This window comes from Plecotus auritus, assembly GCF_963455305.1.
Source record: "Plecotus auritus genome assembly, chromosome: 1".
In the NCBI taxonomy this organism is placed as follows: Eukaryota; Metazoa; Chordata; class Mammalia; order Chiroptera; family Vespertilionidae; genus Plecotus; species Plecotus auritus.
Genome location: NC_137770.1, coordinates 81,621,135 through 81,642,925, shown reverse-complemented (window position 1 = coordinate 81,642,925; position 21,791 = coordinate 81,621,135). Strand labels below are relative to the sequence as shown.

At 41.6% G+C, this 21,791-nt stretch overlaps 1 protein-coding gene and 1 pseudogene across 3 annotated transcripts; both read right to left on the bottom strand.

Moving 5' to 3' along the window:
- Positions 1-3,637: 3,637 nt before the first annotated feature.
- Positions 3,638-21,401, bottom strand: LOC308247326 (ribonuclease 4-like). Of its 2 annotated transcripts, none has more exons than XM_080666291.1 (2): positions 21,225-21,401; positions 3,638-4,913 (listed from the first exon to the last, which is right to left on the bottom strand). In XM_080666291.1, exon 2 carries the CDS (start codon positions 4,897-4,899, stop codon positions 4,459-4,461), a length of 441 nt encoding a protein of 146 aa, XP_080522417.1. In that variant the 5' UTR covers positions 4,900-4,913; positions 21,225-21,401; the 3' UTR covers positions 3,638-4,458. The 2 variants fall into 2 exon arrangements, with proteins under 2 accessions (XP_080522417.1, XP_080522418.1); XM_080666292.1 differs by lacking the exon at positions 21,225-21,401 and adding an exon at positions 15,686-15,753.
- LOC308237091 (angiogenin-like) lies at positions 10,007-10,487 on the bottom strand (annotated as a pseudogene). Its single transcript has 2 exons — positions 10,345-10,487; positions 10,007-10,240 (listed from the first exon to the last, which is right to left on the bottom strand). The product of its transcript is annotated as an angiogenin-like (transcript).
- Positions 21,402-21,791: the final 390 nt, after the last annotated feature.

The window sequence follows — 21,791 nt, the reverse complement described above, 5'->3', positions numbered from 1 at the left end:
GAATCTTTAAAAAAATTATATATATGTAGGTATAAAATAGTAGAGCAGGTAAATGACAAAGAGGGTATCCAGGCAGAGAACCAATACAGGTAAAGTTATGATATCAAGAAACCATGTGATACATAACTCTAAGTAAATGGAAAATATTAGCACATAAATGCAAAATAGTGATTAGCAAGGGCTATTAATGTGGGCAAGGTTCACCACTTGGGAAATACTCATCACTTTACTAGAACAAGGGGGTGCTGGTAGAGGTTACTGATAACCTCTAACAATTAGATGTCCTCTATTCTGTCAACAAACTCATTTGTACCACAATGGAATTCAATGCAGCTGTGGCTCCTGTGCTCTTTGTAGCCCTTTTTGTTATTCACCGAGTAACACCGATTATTTTGAAGGGATTTGGGGCCCATATATACTAGTATACATTTCTGTAGCGATCTCTCCAGTTCCTGATGCATATATGCTTGATTTTGTGCCAGAAGGTATAGATGAAGATGTGATAGTTCCTGTCTTTTGAAGCTTCTCTTCCTCTCATGAGATCATTGCATCTGTACTCATTGAATTCCCAGCTTGTGCTCAGGTGGTGCTGTTTCATGAATTGCCTCCAGGAAAGGTTCTGGCTGTGTACATGGAGCCCACATAAGGGGAACAGCAGGAACAAGAGAGCACGTAGGACCTTCAGAGAGGAGGACATCTCAGTCACCAGGATCACCTGTGCGTCTCCATGGAAGAGAGAGGAAAACATAACTGCAACACGCCCTTAGCTGAGCTCCACCTTAAAATTCCTTTCCCTGCCAATGTAGATACTTAGGCTCAATTTTACCATTTGGTTCCAGACCAGAAGATGATAAATCTCATGAGATAATAAAATTTTCAAGAACTGAAAATATGCTAGAGCCTGAGTGAGACAAGCACAAAATTGTAAAAAATAGATGAAGTTTATTTTGAGAATTCCAAACACCTTCTCTTCACCCAAAACAAGGAGCTTTCCAGCTAGCTCTGTTTTACAGGCCAGATGGCTTCTCATAAGAGTGTGTCTGAAAGAGAATGGGACTTTAAGTTTTATGCCTGTGAAGTAGAAAAGGTTTAAGGGAATGTAGAAGATGAGTAGACTTGGGAAACATTTTCCAAGCAGGAAGGCTTTGGCTCCCTGAAATCCCAGGCTGCAATTAAAACGGACTCTGCAAGTGGGGCTTATCTCATCTTGACTTCCTCATAGCACTTCCCCAATGTCTGCCTGAAACATGGTAGCACTTCTGACTGCCCACTTGCCTTCTCAGAGGCCATTTCCCTAATTATCATCATGCTGAATGATCTTGATTTGCCATTAAGAATACCATCATAAAGTTTTGAAATAGTGTTTTAAGCAACCAAGTACCAAGATTGAAACTGCTCTCACAGGAGCTACTCTGGTGAAGATCAGGGCCTAGAGATGTTTGAAACAGTCTCCCCTTTAAACCAGCTCCCTGTCCTCAGTTAGCACAAGGAGTTACCTAGCCCTACAGAAGCTCTAACCTGATTCTCAATATCTCACAATTGGTGTCCTCAAATGAGCCTAATAGTAGCTCCCTTACTGACCTGTGAGAGACTAATGGGATTTGCACGAGAGCACTTTTGGGGGTCTCGAGTGCTCTATCAGGCACAGAACAAGAGATAGGCAGGTTCTCATTTGTGGCACCCTATCCCTAGTTCAAATGGCCTAAAAGGATGAGAAGACCACGATTCAAGCTACTTCAATGTATTATGCTTGAACATATTGGAGAGGGAGGGAGGTTTAATTAGTGAGATTAATGCTGAGTTAAATTCGGGTCTTTGTTTTTTACAGGTTAGGTCACTGCATTCTCAACTCTACCACCTAGCAGGTCAAGCAAGCCCTTCCAGTGTTCCTGGGCCTTTCCCCAGCCATGCTCAGTACCAACCCTTCTAACTCTAACTTCCCTTTTCAGATCCCATACTCACGTTCACAGGTCCGTGGGGATTAGTGCGTGAATCTACAGAGCAGAGTCAGTGTCCTTTCCCTTTTCTTAGAGCTAAGAAGTCTGAGGCAGTGAGAAAGGAAAAGATGTGGAGGGGCAGTGTTCCAACTGATTGGCAGTGGTGGTGGGGGAAGGGGAGGCAGCCTTACTATGTGCACCTGTTCATCTCCTCATCTAGAACACTGGGGGTCACTCTGAGAAGAGCCTGGAGCAAAGGGGTCATACATCAAAGACAGTCTTCTGGGTACAAAGGCATGACAAGGGCCAGGGTGCAAGAGTTAAAGAACAAAATTCAACCAAGTAAGTTTGAAGATCTAATTGGCTTTATTGAGCAATTCAGGAATTGGGCAGCATGCCATCTTGCAACTAGAAAGGTGCTTTGGTGAGTTGTACAAAATGCAGGAGGATTTTTAAAGGCAGAAAAAGAGTGGGACTACTAAATTAAAGTCTGGATTATTTTAAGCAAGGGCACCTTCATTCAGGGGAAGGCAGAGGGTTTTATCAGCCAGATTACCTCACCAGGGCTGATCAGGTAATTCTAAATTGATTGGTTTAAAATTTCACCTGTGGAAGAGGCTGAAATTTTGTTAGTTGTTAAGTTTTAGTTTGGTGACACGGATTAGCAAAAATGATCCACAATTTTTTTTATGAACTAGAGGCTAGGTCACGAAATCCATGCACTGGTATGGTCGTTAGCAGCTGCGGCTGCCAACGGGGTACTCCCACCCTTCCCCCAGCCACCTGCTGCCACAGGCCAGGGTCTCCTTCCCTTGCCCCAGCTGGCCCCACCCCCTGGTCAAACTCTCTGTCGAGGGGACAATTTGCATACTGCTCTTTTATTATATAGGATTTTCATGCCTAGGATTTCTTTTTAAAAAATATATTTTATTGGTATTTTTACAGAGAGGAAGGGAGAAGGATAGAGAGTTAGAAACATCGATGAGAGAGAAACATCGATCAGCTGCCTCCTGCACACCCCAACTGGGGATGTGCCCTTGACCGGAATCGAACCTGGGACCTTTCAGTCTGCAGGATGATACTCTATCCACTGAGCCAAACCGGTTTTGGCAAGGATTTTTTAACTTTACAATGGTGTGAAAGCAATATGTAGTCAGAAGAAACTGGTGGGCTAAGCTATGATGTTCAGTAGTGTTGAAAAGAATGAAGTAGACAGCAGTCCAAAATGGGGTCACTTTTGGTAACCATGTGAAGTACCTTGATTGTAGTGATTCTTTCACAATGCATATGTACTAGTATACTGAATGAGGTTGCACACCTTAAACATAAACAATGTATATTTGCTTTAATTCAAATATTTTCAGTTTAGTCCTTTCACATGCACACACACACACACACACACACACACACACACACTCATATACATACTTCCATTTTTAGCTGCTAGTGTCTTCATACATCTCTGTTCCCCAATTTGTTTCAAAATAATCAAGGGGAAAAGGGAAGGGTGTAAGAATTGTCTTTAGTAAACGACACAAATGTTTCTGTGTCATGGTCATTGATCCAATAGGTTTTAATCATGGACCAGTTTATGAGGGTATTAAGGTGTTGGTGCATGTTTATAAACCAGAAAATAATTAAAAGAGGATAAAAGAAAAGAAATCCCACGCAAGAACCATAGCACCATCTTCACAGATATCTGTAGTTTGAGTTCTTTATTACAAAGAAAACATGAAAAATCTTTCCAGTCAGGAAGGGAGAATGAGTCTTAAAGATCTAGTATATTGTTAATACTCTGACTTACTACTATGATTCAAAAGTTTGTGAAGAGAAAAAGAAAGTTCCTGTATAATTTCTTAACCTTATTAGATACAAACATAACAAGATTGCCAAATTATACAGACAGAGCTCTCATTTTGCCTGTTCATATTTCTAAATGTTTAATGCTTCCCCCTACAGCTGACTTTTGAGAATATCAAAAAGCAGTTACTTTTAAAGCACTCCCTGTGATGAAGTAGGAAAAGCCCTGGATTAGTAGCCAGTTGAAATGGATTTTTTTTGTTTTGAAATGGATTTTTTGTATCAGCTTTTCCACTATCTTCATGTTCTTCAGCAAATCCTTTAATTTTGGGCCCCTTTTGTAGCAACATGAGCATCACAGGGGTGCAGTGGTATTAAAATGAGATAACTGAGATGGAAATACCTTAAAATACGTGGAATGCTTTCTCATACATATTAATGACGAAATTCCAGAGGATAGGATTTGAGAGAGCTAAGCTGATCAGTATTATAAAAGGAAGCAGGAGTTTATAGAAAATTTTATTATAGAAAGCCCATTCCCATTATATGTTTATGTCTCCATTTCTCTTTAATGCATTTAACAGAATGGATTATATAGAGAAAAAGAAGTAGGCATAAGCAGAAGAGGCAGAGCCTGAGATAGCTCAAATGCATTACTCATTGCTATGCAGGGAATAAGTAAAAGGTCAACCACGGGGCCATAATCCCTTCAGGGTAGCATCTATCCGTCAAAGTGCACAGGCACCAGGGGGTCACCATCACAGGCGATGACAACATGCCTAGAGCTGCCCTGGCCCTGATATCTGCAGTTTCGCGGAGAACTTGCTGTAAGCTTGCAGTCTGTGACTCTCACTACACCCTCATGGCAGTTCATCTTGCCATTCTTGCACTGGATATTTTGGGCCTCGCAGATGTCATTAATGGCCCCAATGTCTGCATGGATGAAGGTGTTGAATTGCTTGCACCTAGGCCTAGTCATCCCCCGTGTTTGCATCATCTTGTTGCAGTACGAGCTGGTGCCACCTTTCTGTGTAGAGTCCACATGTTGCCGCAGGAATCGTTGGTACATGGTCTCGCCATAGGAGGGCTGGACCAGCCCCAGCCCCAGCAGGGTCAGCAACAAGAGCAGGAGCAATGAAAGGGTCTTCTGGAGAGCCATCATTACCTTGGAGGTGCCTGGAGAGAAACCAAAGGGAAGGAGAAAGAAAGGTAACAAATGAGCACCAGAGAGGTGTTGAGAATGGCAAGTTGATATTTCCTCAGCTCTATAGTTCACTCTTTCCTCCCACTTCTCTGCTCACAACTTTTCTCATCACTGCTTCCCAAAGAGTAAAAAGTTTGCAAACACGATCTTCTCTGAAAGCAAGAGCTTTTCTCTGATAGAGAGAGACACTGCTGTAGCCAGTACAATGACTTAGGGCACAGACTGAACAGGTGGAAGCCCAGGTGTATATGTCCTGTATGGCCAGGGTGTGAAAAGGCAGATCTAAATGACACTGGAGTTGTCTGTCTATTGAGGAAATTCTCTAATAATGTGATCTTTGGAGAGTGTTCGGTTCCCTGGAGACTCTGATTCCCAAAGGTTTGGATAGACAGGATATGCCAATGAGTTTGTGAACTGATTTTAATTCCTGACATCTGGGAGTTGAGGAAGGTGTAGAAAAAAGGATAGAGTAACCTTTAGGGTTAGCCTTTCCTCTCATGTGTCTATTCTTTTTTTAAATTAAAAAAAATTTAATTGCAGTTGATATACTGTACTACAGGTGTACTACATACTGATTTATATAGCTTAAGAAGTGGTCATTACATAAGTCTAGCACCCATCTGACACCATACATCATTATTACAATGCTATTGACTGTATTTCCTATGCTGACTTGGCATCCCCATTGTTATTTCTAAAACTGGCCATTTGTACTTCTTAATTCCTTCACCTTTTTCACCCAGTTGGCATTATTTTAATGATATTAAATCAAGTCTTTTTTGAAATCTGGCTAATCCTATTTTTAAAAAAGTAAAAAAACAGAGTATCCAACCAAAGTGCTCTGAAGATAGGAAATACTGGTTGAGTGAACTAATAAACAAAATGAGGGAACTAGTGAACGAATGAAACAAAATGACTTGTAGAACTGACTGATGAAAGAAATTTTAAAAATAAATCTCAACAACACAATTGCTACAAAAGAGGACTTAGACTGTCTTTTTTCCTTGCTGCTATGCACAACCAAAAACTATGGCCCTGGTGATATATTTCATCATCATGTATGTGTCCTTGATGCTGTCTCTGTCTTGTCAATACCTATTGCTAGTTTTCTGTTGTCTCTACTTGCAGAATCCTTTTGTTGGCACTTTTGGCAGTAGAAAACAACATATGTTTAATAGAGTTTAAAAACAACACAAACACTAAACAAAAACTTTCAAAGCCACAACAAAGAAAGCATTGCCATATAGTGTCAGAACATTGCTTCTGTCAACCAAGAAGAGAAAGGAACCCAGACTTATCTGACTCTAAAATCAGTGCTTTTCCCACATCTTCTGCTGCCTTTCTGTTTCCACTCCCCAAATATTCAGGATATTCAAGACATTTATGTTCAGAGTTGCTTTTCTCTAGCAACAGAGTTTAATCAGGGGTGGAATAGGGTAAGAGTGGAAGGGGGAATCCCTCACGAATACCAACTAGCTAGATGCTGCCATCTGACACTCACTCCTGGGATTGGCATGAACTCATGAACTGTGAATCTCCTTGACCCTGACTCACTAGAACAGTGATTTTCAACCTTTTTCATCTCATGGCACACATAAACTAATTATTAAATTCTGTATCTCCAAAAAATATATTATTTGTCAATCTGACAAAATAAATAGGTATAATTTTGATTCATTCACACCAGGCAGTTATTGTGTTGGTTGTCATTTTTTATTTTGACAGTCTAAGAGAAAAGAGGTCATTGCTCCTGACTAAATAGTCAGATTATTGCAGGTCTTAAAAATTATTGTGGTATACCAGTTGAAAATCACTGTACTGGAGCAAATAAAATTTATCTCTGACTCAATAGGAAGTGAGCAACCCCAAACAGAAAGGACAGTTTTTGAGGGTCATACAGGCCCATTTCTACATATGCATATGGGAAATGTATATGGGTCCTACTGTCCTTTTGATGTATATGGGTACTACTGTCCTTTGTTTTCAAACATGCTGCTTCATGATGGCAGGTCACACTCTGAAGTGGCTGATGAGAGACCTGCATACCAGTTTCAAACGTAACTTCATTATTTAAAATACTTTCTCCTATAGTCACAGCCACCTTTTGCTTGTATACAAAAAGGTAGAAAACTCTAGGTCACATTTGAGTGCCTACAGCTATAGATATGAGATATGGACTTAGGAAGAGAGAGAAGGGAACAGTTGTGGGAAGAAGAGTAACAGGGAGAAATGATGCTTGATTAACTCCTCATCCTTAGACTAATGGATAGAATTTCTGAAGGTACACTTAGCACTTAGCACTTGGGTAATAGCTTCATCACAACAATGTACTTTGGGTTATTTCCCCAAAATCTAAATCTTGCATGGTTAATCTTGCACTTCTTATTTTGCCTGGTACTATCTAACTTTTTCTCATCCTGCTTCTTTGTGTCCAAGATATGATTTAGAATGATAACTGGCTACGGAGAAGACCTAAACTATTCATCAAGAGCAAACCCACAGCCTCAGCCACAATAACCAACTGATTTAACAAGACATCAACAAATATTTGCAAACAAGTCCAATGTAGCCATCAATGGGTGTATCTCAAGACTCTAGCTACAACAGAAAATGAAATGATCCCCAAACCATCCCAACACATACTTTTTGGTCAGAGCTTGCCCCAAAGGTTTTCTCCACTCTACCACATTGATTCTCAATAAGAACTTCTTTTGATACTGTGACCCCAAAGAACTAGCTCTGCCACTTTAACTACATGATCTTGGGGAAATTACTTAACCTCCCTCAGCGTTATTCCTCATTAGTAAGTGAGTATAATAATACCTACCTCTTAGGGAGGTTATGAGGAATAAATGATAAAATCAATGTTAAGTGCTTATCATAATGCCAGGTACACGGTAAGTGCTCAGTGTTGGCAATGATCACTTTTGCAATTTCCATTTTTCTTGGTTTCCTTTGCTTCCTTCAATCTGGGTAAAATAATGAATGACTACACCAAGTTGTGTATATTATTATTCCCCTCTCTCTTATTGTGTAGAGTATATGTATTCCTTCTAAATTAGAAGGCTGTTTTTAAGTTGAAATATCTCAGCTAATAGAATTTATGCTGTGTCCCTACAGAAAATTTTCCTTGGCACATTGCGTGGAATTTTCTTCCTTGCATATCACCATTCTTCAAAGGGCTTGGGCATTTTTAGGTTTTTGTTTTCTTTTCCCTGAAAAGTTTACAAAAACAGTTGACTAGGATTTCAATTCCTCAAATGATTCACTTGAGATACAGACTGACTTGCCTGTCACATGACATTTCATTTTAAGCAGCTTTAGGTTGTGAGAGAACAAGAGACCCAGAGCAAAAAGGGCTAGGCTTGGCTACCCAGCTGCTACTTCCATCGGCAGGTCAGCAAGCAGCCCCATCCCATTGCCATGTGATTTCCTAGGAAACAGTCATTTGCCCTAACACCAGAGCAGAGAATGCAATGATAATCCTCTAAGCAGATTTTTGGAGAAGATATGTATTTTCACAGCTATGGCACACTCAATATAATAATGGTCCATACATTTGGCCTTTCCTATCAAGGCCTGGAGTAGGTCAATGATCTCTATGGAGGTCATTTTGCATCATATCAGGGTGAAGGGACTGGTTGGAGAACCTGAGAAAAGGGTCTAAATATTCTACCAACATCTGGACCTTTCTGACTTCCTAAGGGTTTTGGAGGATTTTAAATAAGGCATATTTTCTATTGAGAGGTTTGGAAAACTCTTCTTCCTACTTGCTTAGGAAATGACAGTGATACCAAGTTTGAAATAGGTTAACTCAAGGAAGAAAGATTCATGTGCTGAGTGTGCACCAGTAATTTACTTCCCCATTTCCTCCTGCATAAGTTTAAATACTTTCAGTGAGTCTGGGCTCTCCCAGGTGGCACCTGGACACTGATGTATAACCTGGGTATAGAAGAAGTAAGGCTTTTGGCCCATTTCAAGGCAATGTAGGCAGCTGGAGAGGGCACCATTGTGAATACCGTGACCAGCACAGTCATATGTTCACAAGACAGCAAAACTAGTGATTCATAACTTTAATTTATTAATAACCACTTTATAAATAAAATATTCAGGCACCTCTTGATAGAAATTAGGTAAGGGGAAGTTAACCATTAAATCTGTGAGTTGATTAGTATATTTTATAAAGAAATTGTCTATTCAACTAAGTATGTGTTTCATTGAAAACAAATCTAGATGAAGAAGAATAAGGGATAAGCTTGGAATCTTTCTATAAATTCCCAAAGACCACACAGTTGCCTGACATCTGTTGATAAAGAAAATAATGAAAAGTAATCAAATTTTTAATCTTTATATGAAATAACCAGGAGAATACCGTGGGATCAGTGTAGTCACAGCAACTCAAAATTACCTCCTGCCTAAGACAAGAGGTGGGTACCAGGAGTGAATTTTGGTATTCATGCAGGAGTGTGTGTTGGTGTGAGTGTGTGTGTGTGTGTGTGTGTGTGTGTGTTGGTGTATGTGTTGCGGGGGGCGGGGAGAGAGAGAGAGAGAGAGAGAGAGAGAGAGAGAGAGAGAGAGAGAGAGAGAGAGAGAGAGAGAAACAGAGAGGAAAGAGAAAGTTTAAGAGAGAGGTAGATAAAAAGTTTAATTAATCTATTGGCATTTAGTTCTAAACACTACTCCTTTTAATTTAACTTTTGTAAAAGTAATATAGGCTTATTTGACAGCAAGAACAATTTGCCTCTCATGAAAACTTTGCTAAGCAGCCATGAGCCCTGGAATTTCCCAGCTCTCTCTGTAAGATGAATTTATATCCATCCTTCCACTCACAGGAAGGGGAAGTCTACCTCCCTATTGACTGATAGGGAAAAGGGCATTTGTATTCCATGCCATCCTCTCTGGGGCAGCTGAGTAGAGAAAATGTGGAAAAATCAATAGGTCAAGAATTGATGAGAAGACATTGATTCTTACTGATTTCAGAGACATTTTTATTTATTACATATTGTAAAACAGAAAACAAAAGATCCAGGCAGCTCATTTTCTGGGCCCCTGTCAATGAATGTAGTCACCACTGTTTTGGAGTGTGTGGGGAAGTGCCAGGAATGGAGAGCAGAACCAACTCTGGACCAGGGGCTTGCTGGTTATAGATGGTAAAATGACTAATCAAAGGGACAGGCAAGCCATGTTCACAGGCAACAACTATGTCTCTGGACCCTGATATGACTCTGTACCAGCAGGGAGGCCAGGGGGACCCTCTTTATGCCTGCAAGTAGTGACCTGGAAAGGAGACCTGCTTATTCTAAAATTTTTTCTCTAAGGCATTCCATTCTAATCTTGTTGTTGTTACTAGTATCTTTGCAGAGTGAAGTTAGGCCTCATCTCCTCATCATGGTTTCACAGCACCTGCCATTGTGGCCACTTGGATTGGCATCATAGTGCTGGGCCAGGAACAGTCTGTACCTGTACTCATTCTGAGCCAGGGTCAGTAGGGTCAGACCCAGACCCAGCATGAAGACCAGCAACAGGGAACTCAGGCCCATCATCATCTCTACTAACAAAGGCTCCTGCCAAGGGAAAAAGGTATGCTGGGGCAAATTATGCTAAAAAGGGAAATTAGGCTAAAAGGACAGGGCACCATGAGTCAGGTACCCTCTGTCACCTAAATTGCATATTTTCTTTTCCTCACTAATCTCACATTTCTTGTCAAGCCATTCCTTTAGAAAAATCTATCTAAGTTTCCTGAACACAACTTCCAGCCCCAAACATTCTTTCCTATCCCTTAAGACTCACTGAGTACTTACCTTTCTATCAGTTATAGCATTGCAATATCCATTCACACTCTAATTCATTTATTAATTAATTGAATAACAAACACTACATAAGGTCTTCTGGGTACAAGGCACTGTGCTAGGCCCTGGCACACAGAGACCATTAAGACATACCAGTCCTCCCTAAAAGGCGATGTAGCATCCATGGGGAAGGAATAGGAGTTCCAGTTCACTGAGATGAGGCAGTAAGATAGGAGACATATCAAAAAGATGGACTTGGAAAAAACTATGTTTAATTTATTTTAGAGAGAAAGGAAGTGGGGGGAGGGAGAGAGAGAGAGAGAGAGAGAGAGAGAGAGAGAGAGAGAGAGAGAAACATTGATATGAGAGAGAAACATCTTATTCGTTGCCTCCTATTGGCACCTAGACCAAAGATCAAACCAACACCAGGGGTTTGCTCTGACCAGGAATCAAACCGGCAACCTTTTGGTGCATGGGATGATGCTTAAACAACTGAGCTATACTGACCAAAGAGGTCAAAGAGGGACTTCTAATGAACCCTAAACCCAGGAAAGGGTGAATCAGAGGATAGTTAAAGTCAGGATTCCAGTTATTCAAGTTAATAAACCAGCTGGCTATAAGGAGAGCAGTTGAGAACAATTTTGCCCTAAGGTGAAGGAGCACAGACCTAATTCCACAAGAATTAGTTGGTTTGTGGCTAAAGGTGGAATTATTATGTACTCTTTAGAAAAAACAGAGAGGAGCACGGAAGAGTCAATGCAATTCCTGGAAGTAGGTCTGGGGTCAACTTTTCCAGAAGACTGCAGAATGAGGAATTCAAGCTTATTCTTAGGAACAATGTGGATTATTCTCAGAGACTATTTTCTAGTTTTCTTACAAATGTACATAGACTGTTACACAACAGGCATGTGATGTTACTATGTGATAAAAAAAACAACCTCTTCAGAACTTTTCCTCAAGCTGAAGTCTTTATAATTGGCTGTAATGATTTCTTAACATCTTCATGAAAAGAAGAATAAGCCCTAGCCAGTTTGGCTCAGTGAATAGAGTGTCAGCCTGTGAACCAAAGAACTGTTTGATTCAGGTCAAGGGCATGTGCCTAGATTGCAGACTCCTCCCTGGCCAGGGCCCTGGTTGGGGCTCCTTACAGCAGCCAATCAATGAATGTGTTTCTCTCACATCCACATTTCTCTCTGTCTTTCCTTCGCTCTTCCACTCTCTCTAAAAATATCAATGGAAATATATCCTGGGTTGAGGATTTAAAAATTAAATTAATAAAGTATTTAAAAAAAAGAATAAGGAAGAGAAGAGAATTGCTACCATCATCTCTCAAGAGTTTTCAGTCTAAACTGTAGAACTCACACTTCCCAGGGGCAGTGTGTCACAGACAAATAAACCCATAAAGTAAATATAATGCTTCTACCTGGAGTATGATTTTATCTCAATGATAGCTATTAAAATAGAATTAAACAAGTATAGATTGTAACAAAATAGAAAACAAATTTCTTATGAACTTTTAAAACTTTGTGTGTTAAGAAATGTGAAGATGTGAGAACTGAAAACTATTTGGTGTTTGCAGCAGGAGGTTTCTGACAATATCTTTAGTTCTTTGGAGAAAAATTTAAAGAACATTCAGAATCTTTAAAAACCATCATATCTTCCCCCACATTATATCAAATTTATGTGAATATTCCCATATCCAATAATAAAAGTGACTTTTCACAAAAACTTGAAACTGATTTTTATAATTTTGTTTTTCAAATGGTTTGTGAATGAGCAACTTATTTACTTTATGACTGGCTATGATTTCTTAGCAACCATCACACTTAATGAGAAATTCTTACAATAGGAGAAAAAAATTGGACCTTCAATTTATTCTTAATTGTGATGTGATTCATGTAAATCCTAAATGTAAAAAAAATGGTAGATTTTCATAGACATTAAATTAATTAGTAATCTTTATTTTGTACTTTTCTAAGTGAATAAACATTATTTTCATGTCAAATATTTTTATACCCTTAAAGATGCCACAGGTTCTAGCCCTAAGCCTGTAGTATTACTAAACAGCCCTTGGAGTATGTCTGTGAATCTAGAAAGACCAGGAAATCCAGGGTTCTGATGGTTTCATGGGAAGGCATGTGAGAGAGAGAGCAAAGTGAACACTCTTTCTCATCATCATTTGGCATTGATACATCTTGTCTGCTTCATAATAATGATACACAAATTTGGTACACTGTTAAAGAATACCAAATTATACACTAAGAAAAATGTTGTTCATTCCACAATACTGAAGTAAATAACAGCTGGAAAATTTTCCATTAAGAACATCAATTATAATTTGTAATAGAATCAAGTGAAAGCATGTTCTTGGGACTTGAGCAAAAATGTGGTACATGACTGAAGAGAGAAGTGCCAGCCCTAAAAGAATAACAAGTATTCATACATGGCCACTGCTTCAACACAGCTGCTGGCCTGCCATGCTCCCCATTTGCCAAGCTCTTTACATTTACACTGTGCTTTTTAGTCTTCTGGGTGTGTTTTCTTTTTCTAGTTTGTGGAAGACCTCATCAAAGTTTTATTGATTTGGATTCATTTAGGTCTCTTGTTCTTCAATAGACAAATATTGTCTTCTAAGGTTCCCAAGATAGAACAGGACGTTAGGGTCACCAAGTCAACACCTCTCTGCCTTGGGCCAGAAACCCAGAGTTCACAATCACCAAGTAGAGCCAGAGCTGTAGTAGCTAAAAGAGTCATTAGGTGGCAGTGGTGGATAGAAATCTTGCCAACATCTTCCATGCTGTAGTGGAGACCATGGATTCTTGTAAGATGTACCAGTGGTCTACAGGTTGTGGGGATATCTTTGTTCAAAGAAGGTAGTGTGAGCTGCTGGGCCTGTCTAAACACTCTGTGCTTAGTTACTGAGACCAAGGACACCCCATTAGATACAAGTGTCAAAGCAAAAGTCACAAAGCTCAGGATCTGCTCGCAAGGATATCACAAAGTAAAGATATATCTATTGCAAATTTCCATTTCTAAGCTGTTATCCAATCACCTGTCTCCTTGTCAGTGTTTCCTACTGGGGTACACTCTACAGGAAGGCAGAGCCCATGTTATTCACCTTGAATCACAGTACTTGCCTCACAGTAGACCCTCAATTTAAAAAAAAAAATTTTTAGTGATTGACTTCATTTTTCTCTCCAGGCTTAAGTTTGTTCATCTATAGAATGAGAGTTCCCAACTCTAAAATATGAAATTCTATGGTTCTCTTTAAGCATAAGAGAATATTTTCCTGTTTTAGTAGCAAAAGTCTAGTGGAATTACAGAGACAAGTTTGTATAAGTTTAGTTGATAGCAGAAGGCACCTTGTGAAAGAAATATTTGATAAGAAGACCTGTGACCCAATCTCACTGAGATGTATCATTTCTTAAGGCCCAGCATATAAGGAAAACCCGTAGACCACCTTTAATTAAGGGCCTGGACTGATGCCACACAGGGGCTTTACATCCTACAAAGCCACTTGCTGGTGGAGATTGAAGGCCTCCCATCCCAGCCTGGAGAGGTAAAGGAAAATCTTTGCTTCGAACTTGCAGAATTTGCACATTAATTCTGTAAGAACTTAGCTAAATTTTTCTCAGGCTTATTGTTATCTTGAATCCCTAACATCCAGAAAGCAAAGCCCAACCAGTACACACCATGGCCACCAGTATCGAATATCTACTCCCCCACTCAAACTTTCTCACTCATATATTCAATCCTAAATTTCCCCAAAAGAGGTAAAATGAATTTGGGAGAAGAAAAGTATGAGACAGATTATTTGTGCTACTGAAGTGAATCTACCTAGGTCAAGGGTTTAGAGCCTCATGTCTGGTGGTCAAACTCCCTCACACATAACCTTCCATATTCAAGCACATAACTGTCAGTCAGCTTTTTGTCAGTGAAATATATCCCCACTGTTCTTCAGACTAACTTTATCATCTGTCTCAAACCAATCCTTTAATCTTCACAAGAATGACTATTCTCTTCCTCTCTCCACAGGTAATGTTTTGTATTCAAGATATTTGTCCAACTTTATACACAAATAACTTAACTTACCGTCTATGATGAGTAACTATGGTTATAATTTCCATACACATGGCTTCACAATTTTATATATTCTTGGGCAATATCCCTCAAAGCGGAAAGCATAACACCAAATGCATACTCCTCCCTTTATCTCTTTTCCTTCTTTCTTCCCTTCAGCCTGCCAGTGTACCTTCTTTTGATCTTGGATGTGTTCCACTTGGCTCTTAAAGAGCAATCAAAACTTTTTTTTTTTCTTTCCCTGACCATTTTGGCTCAGTGGACAGAGAGTCAGACTGTGGACTGAAGGGTCCTAGGTTTGATTCCAGTCAAGGGCATGTACTTTGGTTGCGGGTACATCCCCAGTAGGAGGTGTGCAGGAGGCATCTGATCTATGTTCCCTCTCTATCCCTCTCCCTTCCTCTCTGTAAAAAAAAAAAAAAAAAAAAAAAAAAAAAATCATTAAAAAAATATATTTTTTTTAAGTAAAAAAAATTAGTAGAGAATATTAGAAGGGCTAAAGCATTCTTTTTGTTTCTTTCCTTGCTCTGCCACATTTAATGCCTGTTCCCTAGGGGCATCCAGATGCCCTTCAGCAAATGGCTTCCCCAGGTCTTTAGGGATTTTATCACAATTCAGGAATCCCTTCTAACCCTTTACTTGCTCCCACTCTCACTAATCTCCCTTCATCCACACATACACCCACACACAATACCAAAAGAAATCTGCTTTCATTTTAAACTTTAGAATCTGGTTCATTTTTTCTTAGTTCATAAGGTGGGCCCATAAGCTTTAAAGGGGGGGAAATTGTTTCATTGAAATAGCTAAGTGGCTAGAAATAGTATGTATATATTAAAAAAATACAGTGATAGATTACCCAGGGGTAAGAATCTTACAAAAATCTGGAAGAGTCCCTCCAACTGAAGATGGTTTCCAGCTCTTTGTTCCTGGAGATGGGTTCCAGCTGTGTGCACTGGATCCCTCTGGTTCTCATTATATAGCGATCAAATGAACTGGGTGGGGACACTAGTTCAAAAGAACTCTAATCCTGGCAGAGATAAGGTAGCCAAGGGCCCTGCCCTTGACAAACAAGGAAATTCACCTTTTTCTTAGGAATGACTAGATCAAATATTTACCCACTGGAGTGGATTAAAGAGTTGTTCTGAGAGGCAATGTTTGATGTTGGTAAGCATGGCCCTTTGTTCCAAAGCTGCCCTTTTTCTGATGTCCATGGTTCTTACTCTTGCCCATGACAGGACCAAGGTTTCTTTGTTCACATATATGATCTGGATCCAGAAGATGTTGTTTCTGATCCATGGGCCAACTCTAAGAACTGCCTTGTAGGAACCCCACAGAGTAAATGTGGCCTCCCAGCAGAATGCTGTTCCCCTGAACTGTCTATTTACCCACATAATTTGGTTTCAGGAAAGGATGCCATGCCGATAAGTATGTTATTCATAGATTTCACAGAACCAGGAAAGCACTTGTAGAGAAGGTTATGTGACAGCTGTTAGTACCCACTTACTTGACCTCAACCTCCCAGTTACTAACCCTCAGAAATATCTGCCATATTTCCTGGGCTTCTCCTTACTTTATCTTCAGCTGTCCACAAGAGACTAACCAGGAGCCCCCAATATTCTGTTCCTTGTAGCACAGCTGCAAAACTGATTATCTCCACTGATAAGCATCACTCCTTAGATGGTTAACTGATCTCATTGTCTCTCCACTGGATAGAACCCTTTGAAAGAATAATTGTTTTATGATCTCTACAGTCTTAGTTTCTAAAACAGTGACTGACACCTAGGCCCCAAGGTCTTTTTATTATCCCTCTTGGTCTAAAAATGCATTCTCTGATCTCACTTTGGGGACCCCAACCATGCAGATTCTCTAGCCTTCTCTCAGGGCTCACCAGCACAACTGGGTTTGGTAGTAGTTACCAAACAAGGCAGGTAGAGTAGGAAGGCTTCCAAGAGTCCCAGGAAAGCCCTGCTTCTAGCTTACTGATAAATCCTAAAAACCCACGATTGCCTTCACTTTGGAGGTATGGTCCCTGTTCCAAAGCACTCTCTCCTAGAGAGATTAACTCTTTAAACAGCTGCCAGGGGGTTACACATGCTTGGGCACGTGCTCTAGAGCCTATCTTAGGAACAGTTTTGGTAACTGGAAGGGCCTGAGGACTTAACGAGGAAGAAAAGTGGATGAGGCAGGTTAATAAAAAACTAGGGAAATTATCTGGCAAGTAGAATGAGGAAAACAGAGAAAAATATTTAAACAAAGGGCCAAACAATTAACAGCCAGCTAATAAATCATAAGACTCTGTCTAAAGCATCCATCTTATATAAAAACTGCTGTTTGAAAATTTAACCCCACTATTTTGGCTTCTGTAAATGCTTGCTTGCTTGAATAATAAGGAAAATAAGACTACTCCCATTCCAGAGAGGCCAAAACCTTCCCCAGATGAAGTTATCAGTGCTGGCACCAGGCCAAGCCTTTGTTTGAGGTCTCAAAGCCCCAGCACATAGGGCTCTTTAAGAACTTGCAAAGGGGACCAGAAAAACCCCATATTTGGGAGACCAAGAAGGTAAAAAAAATATAATAGGGAAAGTTCCTTCATGTTGGGGCCCAGAATTTGAAATACAGTTTTCTCTCGGCCCACGCGTAATAATAATAAAGTGTAACTCTATCTCTCTAAACGTTGTTTGGTTTTTCTCTGGTCTTCTGTAACATATCATCCCTAACCAGGACACTTAGGAGCAGGTGTCCTTGGTTAGGGAAGGACACCTAACCAACCAGAGAGTAGCTAAAATCACCCTAGTCAGGGAGATAGGTAACAGAGACCCAGTGGTGCCATTAGTGCCAAACCCAAGTATGAATGAGGTCAGAGGAATAAATAACAACAACAACAACAACAACAACAACAACAAACAAAACACACAATTACAGCCAGACAAATCCAAGATAGAGATAAAATATATAAAAAATATATTCATATATTTTTTAAATGTTCTGACAACTTGAACTTGAAAGTTATTCTCCTTTTTCTAAAATGTTTTTCTATGTCTCTTCTTCAAAGTTGATGTCTTTTAGGAGCAAAGAGAGGTAACAGGATATGGGGTCCATAGAGTGGGGCCTTGATTTCTGGTCTAACAGTTTCAGAAAAAAATAATGTCTTATATATGGAAAAATACAGTATTCTGATTGACCTCCAGAAAATTCCTGTCTATAGAAAACACATAAATATCCTCAAGACAAAGGACCCAGTGAATGCTCTCCCTTGAGCACACCCTTGCCTTCTTTTCCTCAGGCAAATAATTTTACTTTCTTCCTCCTAAGCTCCCAGGGCCCTCCCCTTCTTTAACTTTTCAGTGAGCCAAAACAGGCCCTGCTTGGCTCACTTCTGTCACTCAGACTGAGAAGGCAAACCAATAGCAGATAACTCTCCCCTTACTTGCTCCACCATAACCACGCCCTTGGCTTCTGTAATCTCGCTTGCTTCTTCCATCAGCCAACCTCCCAGGCTGCCATCCTGGTATATAATAAAGATGTAATATGCAAATGGTCATTATGACCAAATGCATAATGACCCTATCACGAATCAGCAGGAGGGTGGAGCAGTGAGCTACAAGCGGGTGGCAGAGAGCTACGGGATGGAGCAGGGCACCAAGCTGTAAGGGAGAGTCGGGGGAGGGGGCGGGGGGAGCTACAGGAGGGCAGGGCAGTGGGCAGAGAGCTACTGGAGGGCAGCAGCGAGCTACTGGCGAGCTACTGACACACGGATTCATGCGCAGGGCTACTAGTCACGTATAAAAGTAGATCAGAACCCAGACCCAGGCCTCAGCCTCTAGAGGGGACTCTGCTAAGGCAGCATCAGTGTGAATAAAACAGTTCTTTTCTGAACCTCTAAGTGTGTATGGTTTGTTGCTTCCCACCAGTCTGATATCTGTGATAATAAGATATTTCCTTCTCAGTGATCTAGCAGCCCAGTCTAGGCTCACATCTGTTGCTGTGTCTTCCTTTTCTGAGTTTACCCAGCCCAGTCTAGGGTCACTTCTGTTACTGTGATCTTGCTTCTTCTATCCAAAGCTCTTCCTTTGTGTCACTCTCCCAACCTTTAATAAACATACTCTCAAAATCAGCTGGGCTTGTGACTTGAATTCTTTCCTGCAGAAGTCAAAAACCCACACATCCCAGACCTGATGGCCTAGTCCTGTCCCTTTCTGGTGACATGGGCAGCATGGAGAACCCAAAAAGGACAAACTATCCCTGCTTTACAGTTGTGTTGGGACAGAGTCCTGACTGAGCTTCACTTTCCCCTGTCCTCTCCCTGCTTGCCTTCATCCCCAAACAAATCCTGAGCTAAATGGAAAAAAGTTGGGGGTAGTGAGAAGAGGACCAAGCAAACTGCCATAAACAGCTTTCCCTCAGTACTTGGTCCCTCTGGGTTACTGAAGCCTCTGGAGAGGGAGGGACAGGCATGTCTCTGACCAGAATATTTGTTCTGCCAAACACCAAAGCTCAATGTCTTTTAGGAGCAAAGAGAGGTAACAGGATATGGGGTCCTTAGAGTGGGGCCTCTACTGGCACCTAGCAGAGTGCCTAAATCCTCACTGCTCTTTGTGGGCAAACAAGCTACTTGGGAGTGGGACCTATTTTAAATTAATCACATATGACCTTTTCAAGAGACACTGAGAAGTGAGTTCTAAAAAGCTATTAACCAGTCACTTGTTAGGGAAGATGGCTGCCAGGCCCATTCCAACACCCTGAGTGCCTCAGCAGTCCCAGGAGACTGAGGCAGCAGCCACCTCCCACAGCCTTGGGGACAAGACAACTTGATCAACACAACCCTTCTGTGATGAATCGCCCAACAACAGAGACAAGGGACTCCACTCCAATGTCACATTCACACACAAACAGTCCCATGGCCTGAAACACCAGTTCCAGCCCAGCTCACACTGACAGGTCAGCCTCCGGGTTTAGTTTGGCAGTGATGGCGGAGAGCAGCCTCCAGCCTCTGACCACAGCCACATCCCTTCTCTGCCTGAGGATTTCACTGAGAAGCCTTGGGGAGATCTACAACCTGCCTACACCAGTGGTCAGCAAACCGCGGCTCGTGAGCCACATGCGGCTCGCGAGCCGCGGTTTGCCACTCTGTTGACTAATGAGTTTGCCAACAACTGACCTAAGCATTTAAAAGAGGAGCACTGTGGCTCAGTAGCTGAACTTCGATCTATGAACTAGGACAGTGGTCAGCCGACCACTGGCCTACACAGTTGACAATGTAGAGTAATGCGAATGGTGAATGGTTGCTTTCATTCTAATTGTTTTATTTTCAGCTTGGCACAATGAGGTAATGAGGAAACAGAAAATGAGGTTTTTTTGAGAAGAAAGTTTTACAATTTTATTAAAGTGCATCTAAGTCTTACCCATTTGTGTTTCAAAATGTAACAAGAAATTATAGTCTATGATTAATAAACACCATATCTTCACCAGTGATTGTAATAGATGTGAAACAATTGCCAATAGAAAAATACACTCATATATTTAAAAATGTTCTGACAGCTTGAACTTGAAAGTTAGTAGCTGTGCAGTTTAAGAAGCTCTATGAATACCTGCGGCTGCTTCTGGGAAGCTGGCCACCTGCTGTTCAGATAATTATATCACTTGGGTTTCCAGTGATTACATTTATGACTTGATTATAAGGTTCTTAATGACACAAACGGAGGGTCTTGGCTAATTGAAGATTGTCCTAGTCCCCACAATGGTGCTGAGACTGTTTTTACTGTCCTTTGGAAACAGAGATGTCATGTCATGCCCATGTGCTGTGGTGTGGGTGTGCTGTCTCCCAGTAAGAAGGCTGAGGATCCCAATGGTGCAGTAAGAAAGCTTAAAGAGGAGGCTGTTGGCAGAGTCTCCAAGAATTTCACTGCTCTGGCTGTGGGTGGGTTAAGGGTGAGGAGGCAGAGGTGAAGAAACAGAAAATGAAAGCATCAAATGTCCTTTCCACTTGCAAGAACTGAACAAGTTCTGCTTCATAAATCTGGCGATCAACCTAGTAGCAAGCAAAGAATCCCTGGTTTGAGCAAGTGCGGGTCTCCCTGGGCCGCCCAGACCGTGGTCCCTTCCAGTTCTACCTTCTAGGCTACAGGCATTCGCGCTGCCATCTCTGCCCAGCTGCTGGAAGTAAACATGGGGTGGGGATGTAGCACCGCTAACTCTACAAAACTGCACTTTTGCCTCCTTCCCGTTCCTCAGCTCCCAGTCTGGTCCCACAAACTCCTCCCCAGTTACCTCCGATAGGAAGGGACCTCCCCGGCCAAAGCGCCCTGGTAAAGTGAGGACACGAAGCAGGAGGAGGAACAGAAATTGAACCCATCTGGGCCTGGGAACAAAGTTGCAGAAAGGGCAGGGCTAGAAAGAGAAGTTTTTGTTTCTCACCTGCTTCTTCCTCCTTTGTAAGAAAACGGGGAGCTGGTAGAAAACGGGAAGATGCTGTTTTGACTCCTGCTTTGGATCTGCGTGGGGTCCGCGTGCGTGTGTGTACACTAATGGGATTGGGGTGCTGTGTGTAGGAGAGACCCGGGGGTGAGCTCTTGGGTAGCTGGTACCACGCCCAGTTTCTCTGAGAAAACCCCAAGCGTCCGGGCCCCGCCTCCGGAGGTGGCGCCACAGCAGCCCCCGCCCCAGGCGCAGTGGGAGAGTCCCTGCCCAGCCCTCCAGCGACCCTGGAGATCTGCATTGGAGACACGGGGTCAGCGAAGAGGAGGCCGGCTGGGACTGCAGGTTGCAGGACACCCGCCCTGCCTGCAGAAGCCCGAAGGGTCCGGGACTGCTGCTCCCAGGAGCAACCAGGCCCCCAGAACCCAGAAGCCAGGCAATTTCGTCTCCAATGCAAGTCATTAGCCCGCTTCCGCTTCGCGTTCAGTGCACCTCTCCTTTGCAGGACAGTTTGGCACAGAGAACTTTGGCAGGGAGCAGAGCTTTTCGCTGAAGCTCCTAAAGGAG

What these genes read in the sequence shown, in the direction of transcription:
- LOC308247326 (XM_080666291.1), bottom strand. Translation starts at nt 4,899, where the DNA reads ATGATGGCTCTCCAGAAGACCCTTTCATTGCTCCTGCTCTTGTTGCTG.